Consider the following 15,461-nt stretch of genomic DNA (forward strand, 5'->3'; position numbering starts at 1 on the left):
TGCAACAAAAGTAATGTCCAAACTTTAAATTTATGTAAGTATAATGGGTACATCTCCCGTAAGTAATGATCAAGAAATTTTTTTTTGAGCACGTACAATGTTTTAAATTTTAACTTCATATGAAGTACAGTAGTTGATGAAAGAATAGCCAAGATCGTCACTAGATTTCAGGAAACACGATCCAATAAAACAAAATATAAAATGCAACAGCATGAGGGCACCTAGAGGAAAATATTGCTTCTAGTGTTCATTTTTACATGTAAATGTAAAAAGTATGGACTAATCGATGTGTTTCTTTGTATTTTACAAATAAATTTTTCAAATTGCTCATCCTAGGCACATGACTAAGAGCCTGACTCTAAAGCATACTGGTGGTACCATCACCTCACGTACAGAGGCTGAGCTTGCATTGGAGACCTTCATACTGTGCTGGGGGCCAGGACAATGCTGACCATGTGGCCTTCCTTACCTTCTATGGATGGAGCCTGGTCCTGTGCAGCATAAAGCATGTCCTTGAATGCCTAGAAAAAAAAGAATAGAGGACAAAGTTTTACACCTCCCAAAACAGGAAGAAAAGACATTATCCCATCTCCAGTGTGATGGAGATTTCCAGTAAGTCTGCAGCTGGAAAACCCCTAGAGTACGACACGGATTCATTTACTCTTCAGCCCTGCAAACAGCTTATTTTAACAACAAAGACTGATGAAAAGAAAAGCTTAAAATGACAGTACATCTCATAGAGTATAATTAGGGTTTTAAAAGAAGGATTGGGAAGGAGACGGTCAATCATTTCAGGCTAACATAAAAGATCAGTTTATGACCAGGAACATTTAAAACAAACATTTATTGTAATGGAACAGCACAGTATTGTGGAAGAGGTATAATGTACTTCATGACAAAAACAGAGCAAAGTCCTTGATAATCAGCAGTGAAAACTGAAAAATTCAACACTGCTGCCTTCTTTTCTGCCTTCTTAAAAAATGCTTGGTGGTCAGCTTTCATGTTTTTGAATAACCAGTTGTGAACAATGGCAATCCTTCTGCTCATATTAAGATTTATTTGCTCTGCACTAAATGTTCAACAATAAAATCAAACTACTCTGTGACAATGTGTTACTATATTAAGACATGAGTCATTTTCTGTATATGAAACCATTTTCTGATCTGAATAAACTCATTAAACTGAACTCCTCTGTATGTGTACTTTCAGATCAGCTGCATTTTTAATTATGGCATTTACTTAATGAACAGTAAAAAAAAAAAAAAAAAAAAAATTTCATTCTGTCCAGACACATTTGGACAGGTAGCTTATTTTTGGCAAAACAGACTACATGCTTGCTTGTAAGAAATATGGGATTTTATTGGAGCTCTGGGAAGACCATGAACCTCTTCAGTGTACAGAACTTTTGTCATGTGCACCTTTCCTAATAATTATTTGACATAAAAGGGGCCAGAAGTCTACAATGTTTCATATGTTAAAAAAAAAAGTCACTAAATCTATTGTCAAAACAATTGCATACAGATGGGAATTCAGCACATCAAGTCAGTCCACCGTTGCTGCTTGAGACAGGCCCTTAGCCCTTACATTTCCAATATTATTACTGATAGTCACAACTGTATGGACAAACCCTTCTGTAAAAAAAAAAAAAAAAACAAGAACACAGGCTGGGTGTAACCTGAGGCATTAGAAATTAAAATCTGGAATTTCCAACAACAGTATTTCACAACTAGAGCATTAAATCTGCCAAGCAATCACAGAAAGGCAAATGTATCACAAACTCAAACAATACTTATATGATTGTGACATCTCTTTATATGAGGGTCTATAAATCAAACACAAAACATTACAAAGATTGGTGCAGAATTCATTGCTATCCAATTTCCTATTTTATACACACACACACTCTCAGAACCGCTTGTCCCTTACAGGGTCACGGGGAACCGGAGCCTACCCGGTAACACAGGGCATAAGGCCAGAGGGGGCGGGGACACACCCAGGACGGGACGCCAGTCCACCGCAAGGCACCCCAAGCGAGACTCGAACCCCAGACCCACCGGAGAGCAGGACCCGGTCCAACCCACTGCGCCACCGTGCCCCCCTCCAATTTTATATTCTTTGAGAAAAAGGCCATGTCCGTGTCTTTCAATACATTCGTTTTTTTTCTATGTTAGGGCATGCCATGAAGTTTTAGGTTTACACCATGTTAATACATTACATAACAAGGTATCATTGCACGAGTGAGAGAGGACAGCACCGCAGGATTACAGGGGTCACGTTCACCACACGCAGCTATCGCACTGGTTGACTGCAGAACAGACACTCATAGCTGGTCACTGTAGAGTCACATTGCTGGCACGCTACTTTCCAAACACTAAAATAAACCACTACAGTTGTGGTCTACATATAATGAAAAAAACACAAGTACTATTGTGTTTGGTTGATCAGTATTAATGTAATTCGGTTCAAATGCTTTATTCATGTAGGAGTGGTCCTATCACAACTGTAAAGTGCAATTATCTGACTTTATTTCACATCTGATAAGGTGTATGTTAATTTATTAGGCAGTGGAATAACTTGCTAGTATTTCCTTCATTACTACCTGTGTAAATATCCGAAGAAGCTAAATTTATACAGATCATTGCTCATTCTGGACCCATCTGACATTTAAGCAGGCCATTTATTGCAAGCAATAACCAGATAGAACAGATGAACAAAGAAATCACTGGGAAACACTTCAATGGCATAAACAGGGAGCGAGTGGGAGTTGGATATGCGTCATCCACTTGATCTCTCCTCAGACTCAAAATGCTTTGCCTGTGGAGTGGTTCGGCCCCTTTAACATTACATGCACTGAAAGTCAAGAGCTTCCCAAAACAAAAGGTTTAGCAGGCAGTTTATCCAGTGCTGGGTGGAGCATTATTCCCACACTGGCTCGTGTTTCCAAAACAAGCCGAGGAGAGAACCCCTAGAGGATAGGACAGCCGTTCTAGAATGTTTTGCTGGTTGCTAGCAGGACCCACCTGCAATGTGAAGAGTCAGCAAAGCAAACAGAACATGTCCAGACACACACACGGAGCTTCCACTTTTCCTGACCTACAGCAAAACGTCATCTTTAGCATCAAGGGTCAGTCCCAGCACTCAATCTGGGAACAATCAGACTGGATCCTTAGCCACTACGCCATCAGCTGCCTTCCCTGTACTGAATGAAGGAAGCTAGAGCCATCTACCTTCAGGCAGCATAAACACTTCCTTGTCTCATCACTTAGACTGGATGTTAAAGCTTAACTTTTTCCAACTCATTTTTTCACACCAATGAATGTTTTAAGCCAATTAACACGTGCCCAGCCTCTGACGTGTGAACATCAGACCATCCCACACCGCTGGTGCAGCTGAGAGGGCAGAGGCATTCCACACAAAGGGTTCATTCTGCCACCACACTGGGGTCTGCTTATGTGGTCAGTGTGGGTTTGAATCTGTCTGTCGTTTTGCCCCGACTGACAGATTCCCTGTCCTTCCAGAGTCCCCGCTGCACCAACATTCACCTCACTGCCACAACCCACAACCAAGGCTGTCATATGGACACACAAAGGGAGACAGTTCTGCTTAAAGAGAAGACCTCAAAGCTACTGGCTTGCAATCATACAAAAAAGGATTGGATTTTTACTTAAAATGACCTTAAGCATTCACTCTGCTCTCTGACTAAACATAACAAAATTAAGAATTTATGGTGGTCCAGAACCTACTCCTGAACTACAGGAAGCAAGGCAGAGTACACCCTAGAGAGGACCACCAGTCCATAGCAGTCTCAGTAACTTTGCAATAGTTGTGAACTAAAGCCTAGAAGATCAAGGAAAGTAGTAGCAGGACCAAACTGATCTCAGATATCATTCTGACAGCATTTCATCATTAGAAAACAAACAAGTGTGGTTAATTACAGCAGCAGTCAGTATATAATGGATGGATGGATGGATGGATGGATGGATGGATGGATGGATGGTCAGTCGGGCCCAGTAGCAGTGAATCCTCCTGCCTCTGTGGTATTTGGGACTATAAGATTCACTATACCACCACATATTGTTAACAGTTATAGAAATACGCTCAGAATAAGCTCAAATCTTTAATAGGTTTCACTCCACAAACCAGGGCAATTCAACCACACCTGGAGAGGGCAGAATCCAGTAGGTTGTTGTTCTCCCCTGTGAACTACCTGACTGAACTTACTGCCCTGATTAAACCTACTGAACTCACTTTGTTGTAACAAAACCTGGAAAACCTGCTGGACTGAGCCCTCACAGACACAAGCTGAATAGAAGACTTACATGGAAACAATCCTCAGGAAATTCTGCAGAATAACTTGATTAAAATAACTGAGAAAGAAGAGTACCTATAACCATGTAGTAACTACAGCCTAGTGATACATACTTAAATGACGTTCAGGTAATAAAATTTTTTTCATTGCTATACTACTAGGGTTTGACTTGATCTTGTCCATTTACTAAGCAGCGGGAATGTACAGCAGTTCATAATAGATATATACTGTATATGTATATCCAGTGTCACTTGACCTGATACGACTGGCTAAAATCAAAGAAAACTTCTTAAGGAGCTGGGCCATTCCTTGTGCATGGAGAGTCTTCAGGCATTTCTGCAAATCACTGTTAAATCACAATGAACAACAGAGATTGAGGGAGTCAGAGGTGAAACTGTCTACCACCAACATGGGCTACAACAAATCAGACACTGGTTTTGGCACAACATGCCTTCTATTGTACCCTGTACCCAAACAAATGACCATGGGGTCAAAATATCCACCTTGCTGCTATGTGACTGAACACAAGAAAAATTGCACTGAACATGAAAGACATCTGATGAATGGTCACCCCTATCTTGTCCTCCCTCTTCAGGAACCCTCATTTCATTTTCTTTCTCTACGAGCAACTCCAAAATTCCTTATCCTTATTCATTTGTGGAGCTCCTTCTATATAGGACCCATTAATACAAAAAGGTTTTACAAGGGAAAAAAAAATTCAGTCAAGTTGATCACCAAACCAAAATCCATAGTTTTTCATTCATCCTGAACCCTACATTCAACCCCAATTAACCATATACAATTTCTTTATTTCATAAGATTTATCAGCAATGCCAATGTCCCAGCAGTGACTGCGGCAGTTTTATACCTGAAATTAATTCAGTGTTGAGTGATCAGGCACTCAAACGGATCTCCACATGGAATAAATGTGGAGCTGCGAGAAAATAGTATTATTTACGCTACTTGGCCTGTGAAAGCTGAACGATTCACAGTACAACCTTCCCCCAATCAACACCACACACATTACATTCTTCAACATACATGCATACACAGCAGGTAAATGGTCAATATGCAAGTCAGCAAACTGTTCTCCTGCAAAAAAAAAAAAAAAAAAAAAATCAACTACTGCCTTTCCACTATAATAAAAATGTAATTTTGTAAAAGACATTAAGGTTTTTGCAGCCTTGCACATAACACTGTCTGCTGCAAGCCTATGACTAGTTGATTTTGGTAAAACAACCTGATTAGTGCTAAATTTTGTAAAATGCATTGTGACTAATATGTTATAAATGGTAAATGTAAGTACATAAAATGGTCAGAAGATTTCAACAGGACTGAAAGCTGGAAAACAACACAAACAAATTTATCTAAGCTAACAAAAACAGCAGCTTTAATGGGATATACAAAAGGGTAAAAGGAATAAAAATTGCCAAACAACAATTCCCATTGCCTTAACACCAGGCATTCCAGCGTGCTGCATTGGGCAGTATTATGAGGGACAGGTCTTTAACTGTAGAAAGTAACGTATGATGGAGAAGGCTACATTTTCACAAAGGTAAATGACAGAAAACGGAAAAAACAGGTATCGCTTTTTTCTATGGTTCACGGTCGATCTACCTCAACATAACCCATTTCCCATCCTACTCTCTACATTAGCTTACAGTGCAGTGGCACTGCGCGCAACTGCTGCTTCACAGAAAGCAGCCAATGTTGATGCATTCTTTCACCTTGACTACTCCACTTAAAGTGTGATTAGTAAAACTCAAAATGAGGAATAAGCTCAGTGGCACGGGGGCTCAAACTGCTAATGCCTCACAGCTCCTGCGCTGTGATTTGGACATCCGAACCAGGTTGAGCCTGCGTGCATGTTCCCTTCGTTCAGATGGGTTCCCTCCAGTTGCCCCTGTACAGTCCAAACATGTGCTTCAGGTGAACTAGGGCTCTAAACGGCCCAAAGTGTGCATCTGTGTGCGTGAGAGAGAATATCCGTCTTAACGTTGACTTGTATTCATTTAGCTGAAGCTTACAATGTTAATCGACTTAAAAATATTGACTCGTGATTTATGCAGCTGGGGAATTTTTCACTGGAGCAATTTTAGGGTATCGGGCAGAGCTCAGATTCAAACCTGCAACCTTTGGCTGCAAAGGGCAGCAGCTCTAACCACCAGGCTACCAGCTATCCCCCCTCTGTGTAAACTGAGCTCTGCTATCCCAGGCAGTAGGGCTGGTGGTGTGTCCAAGGCAGCAGCTACAGCCCAGAGGATATAGGAGCCTTTGGGAGGCTGCGATACTGCTGTCGAGATGCGCATGCGCGCTGCGCTGCCCGTACTGCACAAAACACATCGTTCAAAGTGTTTAAAATAAACCGCAATTTGAACCGTTTTGATTTTAACGTTGCAACGTAAACCCCTCACACTGCTGCATTTAATCCCAACAAGACGCATCTAAATTATGTTTCACGGCAGACCAGTAGCCTAGGGGGGCTGCTCTTTCTTTCTTTTCTTTTGTGCCTGACAGGATGCGCTGCCCTCGTTTACACTCGGAGTCGGTCGCTCGCTTGTTATTTTATAACAACGAACTGGCTGGCGACACAATGAAGCCGTACTTCTTTCAACAGAATTTGTTTCTGTTGACCCGTCCTTTTGACTTCTACTGCCCGACAGGACAAGGCAAGCTTCGCGTGGTTCAGATCCACATTTTTAGGTGAGGACTTCTTTCATTGTGACACACAGGACGAGCTGCGATGACAACCGCGACTGCATCGGCTTCCTTGCGAGCAGGTACCTCCAAGTCCAAGTCGTCATCATTTCGTTTGAAAATGCGGCTAGTTATTCGCGGTCTGCCGCGGACAGTTCGAGCTGCCCGCCCGGCTGCTCGTTGAACCGCAGAGAAAAGCGCTGTCTCTGCCAGTGCAGCTCCTGCTGGTCCGCGGAGACGTCAGAAAAACTCACCTCATATTGTATGTATTGTTTCCTCCACTCGGGAGTGATGTGCGCCGAAAGGTGCTCGGTGAATTTCATCCTGGCCGGCTTGGTGCGGCTCTGCTACTCGGACTTCTCCCGCCGGCTTCAGCCCAGCAGCACCAACGAGCTGCTCTCCTCGACCTCGCGCAGCCGCAAGCGACCGTTAACGCACAGCGATGTGGGCTCCGCGCCTCGACTCTGTTCGTCCTCCCAAAAAAAAGGTATCCTCTCCCACATATTACTACTGAGCGAGACGACGACGGAATGTGCTACATGTCCACAGAGGACGAGGAATCAACATCGCTCTCTGGTAGAACCTACGAACGGTATGCCGCTGCTTCCGTCGAGCGCCCCGTTAAATGACTCGCTCTCAGGTCCCTCCGATGCGTCCCTAGCGAACCTCCATCCGCCATCACAGTTCGGGCGACGTCATGACGCGATGACGCTATAACGTCGTCGCGCAACGACAAACTGCCATTACGTCAGTTTGGTACTTCCCCGGTTTGGTTCGCTTAGGTCACACCAACATGTCGACCGGGTAGAGAACACTGCATGGCTCCTGCAAGATACTACAGACTGTCCTCGATTTACGACGTGTGCGACTTACGACGACAGACCCGTTAAGTTCACTGCGATATTTTCGAGCCCCCGCTGTGTTTGGTTGTAACGTGTAACTGCGACCGCTTCATCTGCTGCGAGAGAACATCATCGCGGTTGGCTGCGGCGCTGCAGGATTCAGAATCAGGATACTTATTATTGTATTGTTGTTATTATTATTATTATTATTATTATTGTTGTTGTTGGGCTCTAGGTGTTGTGGTGTGCAGCAGCAGCGCTTAGCGTGTGTCACGCTAAACTTTTGTGCTTCCCTTCTTGTTACTTTCGAACTGAAAAATGGCAAGCAAGCGGAAAGGTGAGTGCTGTGGCGGCGCTGTGAAGAAAAAGCGCAAGACAATAGACTTAGAAATGAAAGTGAAAATAATAGTGCAGCACGAAAATGGAAAATCGGTATCGACGATCGCGCGCGACCTGGGCTTCTCCCACTCCACCATATCGACGATAATAAAGGACAAGGCGAGGATCCGCGAAGCCGTGAAAGGCTCGGCGCCCCTCAAAGCCACGATCATCACGAAGAAACGCCAGGGTCCCATAGACGAGATGGAGAAGCTGCTGGTGACTTGGATGGAAGACCAGACGCAGAAGCGCGTGCCCTTGAGCCTGCTCACCATACAGGCGAAGGCGAGGAGCCTCTTCGAGGCGCTCAAGGAGCGCGCGGGTGACGGCTACACGCAGACGTTCACGGCGAGTCACGGCTGGTTCCAGCGATTCAAGAACCGCTACAATCTGCGCAGCGTCAAGGTGAGCGGGGAGTCGGCGAGCGCCGACGCGCTCCTGCACAGGTACGTGGACACCTTGCAGCAGCGGGGCTGCGAGCGCGACGCTGCTGACGCTGCTGCTGGCGGCGGAAGTGCGGAGGTGCCGCTGCTGGCCGAGCGCGTGAAGCGGGAGGTGGACGACGAAGAGGGCGGCGGCGAGCAGCTCGTGGAGATCGTGGCCAAGCAGCTGTCGGACGAGTATCTCGTAGAGCTGGGGGCCCAGAAAGTGGCGAAGGAGGAAGAGGAGGAGGAAGAGCAAGAGGAGGAGGAAGAGGAGGAGGAGGAGGAGCAGCGCGGGGGTGTTGCTGCTGCTGCTGCTGCTGCTGCTGAGCCCGCCAAGGAGTTCTCGCTGACGCACATGGCGGAGGCCTTCTCCGCTATTGACAGGGCCATGCAGCTGTTCGAGGAGATGGATCCCAACGTGGAGAGGTTTTCCGGCGTTGACAGGCTGGTCCAGGAAGCGCTCGCTTGCTACAGGGAGATCTATCGCGAGGCGAAAAGGCAGACGGCGCGCTCCAAGTTGGACGCGGTCCTGAAGGAGCCCGGCGGCGGCGATCCGAGGCCTTCGACGAGCTCCTTCGAGGGCTTTTTTTCCTGCGAGCCGTCTACGCGTCTCCCTGTTCTGCTGTCTGGCACCGAAGGACATGATGTGGATGATCTTCCCTCCCCCGCCTCCTCCTTTGGTCATCCAATTAATTTACATGTTTGAGAGGAGGGGGGAAAAAAAAAAAAAAATCTCAGGCCCAGTGTGTATGCAACTCACTGCATTTGTGGTAAGTGTACAGTAGCTCAGTGCGGTATTTACACGCACGCACACACTGACTGAAACCGCTTGTCCCGAGCGGGGTCGTGGCGAACCGGAGCCTAACCCGGCGACACGGGGCGCAGGGCCCGAGGGGGAGGGGACGCACCCAGGACGGGACGCCGGTCCACCGCGAGGCACCCGAAGCAGGACTCGAACCCCAGACCCACCGGAGAGCAGGCACGGGCCGAATCGGCCGCGCCAGCGCGGTATTTATTATTCATGAATCTGCAGTATTACAGCTGGTAGCATTGTGATTAGAGCTACTTGCCTTTGGACCCAAAATCACAGGTTCGAATCTCACCTCCAGCTGTAGTACCTTTAAGCAGGGTACTTAACCTAAAATCACTGTAGTTAAAATTACCCAGCTGTACAAATGGGTAGAAACGTAGGTACCTTAACATTGAAAGTTGCTTTGGAGAAAAGCATCAGCTCAACGACACAAAGAATTGTAATGTAAATATAATCACCTATTCTCTTACTTCATTTTATAATTACAGTTCTGATTTTATTATTCTGTTTTAGTATTTTACCCTTAATGTGTAAAATTAGTGAAAAAATATAACAAAGCCACATTATGAAATGTAATCCTGGATATACAATCCCTTTAATTTAACTTGGTTTTCGTGTTACCACAAAAGTAACTTATGTCTGGGTTGTCAGAAAGGAATTGAGGACCATCTGTAGTTTCTAAAAAAAAAAAAAAAAAAAAACAAACACATTTCATCTGCAAAAACGTTTTGTTACAAAAATAGTGTTTATATTAGAATTTTTCTTTTGGTATTTTCACTATGAATGTATTAAGTGATTATCACTTATCGCTGCCATAGAAAACTTTAAAGTTCGGAACTAATCACTTAGATTTAGACATATTGATAGTGGTAATTTTTAAATTTTTTTAAAATAATTTTCCAAAGACTAACTAGTATTAAAAATATTTTTCTAGCTACTTACTGTACATTCACATTATGGAGCAGCTGGTGTTGATAGTCTAGGTTTTCTCCCTTCGAATTTGCCTCCTGCTGTATTACCCTTGGTCACGGTACTTGCCGTGAGTTGACCAAATAGAATACCCAGCTGCAGAAATAGGTAAATTACTGTCAAGTTAATTATGTGACATTGTAAGTCACCTCGAACCAAGGCCTCTGACAGTCGCAGTTCAAAAATTCTTTCTGTTGTCCGGCGCTTCAATAACGTGGATGTTGTTATTGGCTGTGTGTCAGTAATGAGGAGCAGTGAGAGAGAAGACTTCTTCAGCCCGGACTGGAGCCTGCGTGACCCCGGACGTCTGACGTTCGCCGGAGCACCTACGGCTTTGTTTAAATCCTTCCCCGTGCAGTGCTCTTCATACCCTCTTGGATTAACGTCTGTGCCGTTTCCTTGGGAACGGCGGTTGTTTTCACAAATATTATGTTCAAGGTTGGTTCTGCCAAAATTGTCTGAACTTTTTAGTCCCGCTGCTCTAAGACTCTTTTAGGCTCTTTATCCCCGGTACTCCGTTGCTCGTTGTCCGAGCAGAGTGTCGTATTTAACGACAGTGCGCAAAGGAGGCCGTGGCCTGTTTCGCACTTTGCTGTCACAGATGAGCAGCTTCTTGGGAACAGTGTCTCATCGGTGTGAAACCCGCAGCGACGACAATGATCCAAACTCCATTCAGCTTTCGGTTACATTTGTCATGTAAACAGCTATATAAAAACCGTTCACTCATATACACTAGAATAGCCTGAAGTTAAACTTGATTGACTTAGAAGTTCAAGAAAATAAGAAAAAATACAACAAATGTTTAATATTGGTGATACACAGAAATATGTATGTTGTTAAGCATCATTGAGTTGTATAATTACCTCCGAAATGTTCTCTGTTAGTATGAAAAAACGTGTACCAGAGGCCTAATTTTATGTGTTTAATGAAAATGGAAGGAATTATGAAACATAATCATTGACACTTTCATTTGAATTATGAACCTTTTTTTTATTTTTTAGGTTTTACATTTTAGTGTTTCAGGTGTGTGCAAGTATTACCTCCAAGTATATTTCACTTCTATGTGTGTATATGCAGTAAACTGAACAAAATATTTCTAACGCTGTTATTGTAATGCATCACTTTTTCAATGCTGCCACCTGCTGCTTACTTGCTGGCTGCTGCCACGCACCATGCGCATCTCTACCATAAGGGTTTTTATATACAGTAATTCCTGGTATTTGTTCTGCTGGTAACTCGCAAATACAGGCAGATTATGTGTCGCTTGATAACGCATTTTAACACTCTTAAGAAAATAGCAAATATATTGCTCAGGTAAAGGACTTATGGTGCTGCTCATAACAATAATAATAATAATAACAGTGATGTGTGTCCCTGGTCTCTTTGACATTACCTACGGCTGCTTGACCTCCTTTGTTTATTATTGCATTCAAGTTGCTGCTGTTCAATTAAATGAGCTCCATCACACTGTAATTGAGTTCTGAAACAGTCTGGAAATTGATGATGTTTGCAGAAAATATACAGATATATATATTATATACATTATATATACTATATATATATATATATATATATATATATATATATATATATATATACACTGTGTAGATGTGTACTGTAATTTTTAAAATAAGATAAAACATATGGAAGTCATGAATGTGTCATACAAAATACAAGAGCTTCAAGGTATTGTCATGCAAAAACATGAAATAATTAATTTTATGTAGATTTTTCATAGGCATCAGATCTTTACTGTGTTTTGAGTATATTCATTATACCCATTATAATCCTGACTGACCTGAAGTATTTAGAAAAAATACAGTATAGTACTGTCGCTTACCTTTATAGAAATCTTACTGTAGTGTTCTAGCTGCAAACATTGCTTTGATAAATATTTTGGATACATATGTTTAATATATGGGATTTTTTATGAATCCATTTGTAAAGACACCCATCAGAGCAGGTTGGTGTATCCAAGTGCAGTTTTTTTTTTATTTACAGCAAATCAAGTGAACACAGCCGGAATAACTTGATCAAGCACGTCAGGTAAACTTGACAGCACTAGTCTGCACCGAAGACAAGCGCAAGACTGAGCAAGGACATGTCTTCGGCTCTCCACCTTTGTAGCCGGGACTGGCCGTGAATCCGACAGCAAGCGTGGACCGCCCTGCTCTGGAAAGAGCCTCGCGGCAGGGTGTGGTGACAAAGGATGTGACATCATCGAGTCACTGTAAACCAACTCTTGGAATAATGACTGTGGGACTCGGGTTGAGATCAGCAGCCAGTCAAGGGAAACACAGATATTGTTTTTTTAAGAAACACATTTGATTTTGTTATTGAGAAAAAGGTTGTGCTGTCGCAGCGGGTTTGGCCGGGGCCCGCTCTCTGGTGGGTCTGGTGTTCAAGCCCCGCTTGGGGTGCCTTGTGATAGACTGGCGTCCCGTCCTGGGTGCGTCCCCTCCCCCTCCGGCCTTGCGCCCTGTGTTGCCCGGTTAGGCTCCGGTTCACCGCGACCCCACTCGGGGCAAGCGGTTTCAGACGGTGTGTGTGTGGGTTGTGCTGTTGGGCAGACAGGCAACAGAGGGCAGTAGTAAACTTTCACAAGGGGCGGCTCTCAGCCACCTCACTGATGCCTGCTCTTCTCTTCTGTATGCTTAGGCTACACTGATCCGGTGGTCTCTGAGCTATACCGCATTTTTTTCCATTTTACTACAATGGAACTAACCGTGCTACTGGAATACATAAAGCCTTTTCAGACTGATATACTTGGGCAGTTTCATGGTTTTCATGAGAGTGCAGTTGATCTTGTGTGTTGTGGACCTCTCAGGGCTGGAAATGTTCTGTCTCTGTTCACGTAACTGACGGATTCTAAACTAACACATATGGACACTTGTTTCAGTGTGACCCCCTCAGTACAACTGAACAACCTCTCCCAGCTTAGGTTTTTAGTACGGAAGGGATCAATATTTTTTGAAAGCACTATTTAGCTGAGATTTAGTGTCGTTTCTACTTTTAGTATTACATTTTGATGCAGAGTGTTTACTTTTAACTGCCCTGTGTCAAAACATGGGAACACTCTTGGAGTTTGAAAGGAAGCCTGTAGGGGGCGCTCTCTGTTTTTAATGTAGCAGCTTTGTTACATTTACATTTTTCTGTAAGTGTAAATGTAACAAGCTACATTCTGTTTTCCCCAAACCAGATACACAGACTGACTGAAACTGCTTGTCCCGAGCGGGGTCGCGGCGAACCGGAACCTAACCCGGCAACACAGGGCGTAAGGCTGGAGGGGGAGGGGATACACCCAGGACGGGATGCCAGTCCATCGCAAGGCACCCCACGCAGGACTCGAACCCCAGACCCACCAGAGAGTGGGACCCGGCCAAACCCGCTGCGCTCCCACTCCCGGACTATATAGATGGTTGCTAATGCATGCCTAGAATTTCCCAGACCACATGTGTGGCCGTCTATAACAGAATTGATTGCCCAGGAGGTCACTGGAACCTAGGTTCATACTGGTTTACTTTTCTCTCAGTTCTTTCTATCACAGAATTCATAAAGACAGCAAGGCAGAGGTTTAATTCAATCAATCGCAATGGCGAGAGTCAGAACAATTCTTCAACAAGCCAGCGATGAGTTTAAGCAGGTCTTTATAGGTATCAAGCAGAAGGGTTCGGCATAAATAACATATTGTTAATGACTCTCTACCCAATTTTTATGGGGAAGTGGTATCAAAGCACTAAATATAAAATGAAATTTTGCCGTCCTTGTTAATGGTTCTGCTTTCCTAAGGTTGAGCTGACCAGGGCGCACATCCTGGTGTACCATGCAGACGTCCTTTCAGAGATAGTATCAGTTCCCCAAACATCCACAGCCCAAAATCAGGCCTCCTAAATCAGAACCTCATCTCGCACCCCAGACCCAGGTCAAGACGGCAGGGCAGGTCAGGCTAGCTGTAGTTTCACTTCCACACTTGATCTGGGAGTTTTTTTGTTTTCCTTTCCTCAGGTACCAGTTGGTTTGCTTCTGAACATTCCATTAGCAAACTGCCTTCAGTGTTTATAGCCTCTTTGCTTTCTTCTACCATCACTTGCACGTCACTGTACGAGCTCAGTTCTCCAGCGCAGTGTCACATTAAGAAGAGTACTCAGTAAAAATGAAGTGAAGCATCAATCTATTTTTTTTTTTTTTTTAAAAATGGCATTACTGTATTTTCCTTTGTTTCACTTCTTTCACAATGTTCAACATGAACAGGAGGTTTGGACCCCAAAAGATAATAAAAAGCAATCAATGGAAAAACCACAGAACAAATGGGCTGACCAGTGTTATGGTGCACTGACGGGGCTCTGTTTTGCATTACAGCTGTATTTCATTCAGCCGAATGTTACTGACAAAAACAAAGTGATTAATTTCTTAATTCTTTGATAGGGAGAAATTTAATTATATATAGTAAAACTGCATTAAATAACCAAGTGATTATTTTATCAACTGAATTGCCCCATAACCTGAATTATGGGAGATTTCATTCTCTTATGGACAGATAATAATCTGGGATGAGGGGTAACAATTGGTACAGTGCTCCTCTACATGGAAAATGTCATATTTGTGACACACTCACACACACACACGCACATACACACATACTCATTCCTATTCTCTCTGCACAGAGACAGTGAAACTGGACTGGTCATGGGGGGGATACACTGCTGTTCCTCATCTCAGAGCCTCATTCACTTGTCTTAAAAGCAGCTTTCATAAAATGACAATTTCATATTTTACACTAAATTATTAGCATCTTAGAAAAGGAACCAGGGGGAATAATAAGTGCAGCCTGTAGTGTAGTGGTTGGAGCTGCTGCCTTCGAACCCAAAGGTCACCCATTTGATTCCCACCTCTGGCTGTAGCACTCTTTAGCGAAGTCTTCACTCTAAATTACTCCAGTAAAATTACCCAGCTATATAAATGGGTCAACAATAGTGGGTTATTTTGGACAAAAGTGTTAGTTGAATGAATATGCGTGAGCAGAACATGTG

The 15,461-nt window shown here is 43.7% G+C and overlaps 2 protein-coding genes across 2 annotated transcripts in view; both read right to left on the minus strand.

The window, feature by feature from the left end:
• The window catches only part of LOC108935245 (xenotropic and polytropic retrovirus receptor 1 homolog), a 46,074-nt gene extending 38,042 nt beyond the window's left edge, over window positions 1-8,032 (minus strand). Inside the window, exons 1-2 of the mRNA XM_018753703.2 lie at window positions 7,261-8,032; window positions 470-521 (exon numbers count right to left, since the gene is read on the minus strand). Of these exons, the coding sequence (XP_018609219.1) occupies window positions 470-521; window positions 7,261-7,329 (121 nt within the window). The 5' untranslated portion in view covers window positions 7,330-8,032. The remainder of the gene's footprint in view (window positions 1-469; window positions 522-7,260) is intronic.
• A 547-nt stretch (window positions 8,033-8,579) lies between these two features.
• LOC114910201 (uncharacterized protein DDB_G0271670-like) lies at window positions 8,580-9,486 on the minus strand. Its single transcript, XM_029250361.1, has one exon. The coding sequence runs from the start codon at window positions 9,039-9,041 to the stop codon at window positions 8,610-8,612; it is 432 nt and encodes a 143-aa protein (XP_029106194.1). The 5' UTR covers window positions 9,042-9,486; the 3' UTR covers window positions 8,580-8,609.
• Window positions 9,487-15,461: the final 5,975 nt, after the last annotated feature.

This window comes from Scleropages formosus, chromosome 3 (assembly GCF_900964775.1).
Source record: "Scleropages formosus chromosome 3, fSclFor1.1, whole genome shotgun sequence".
NCBI classification, from domain to species: Eukaryota; Metazoa; Chordata; class Actinopteri; order Osteoglossiformes; family Osteoglossidae; genus Scleropages; species Scleropages formosus.

Bases quoted from the DNA above. Each gene is read 5' to 3' on its own strand.
- LOC114910201 (XM_029250361.1), bottom strand. From the start codon at position 9,041: ATGGCCCTGTCAATAGCGGAGAAGGCCTCCGCCATGTGCGTCAGCGAG.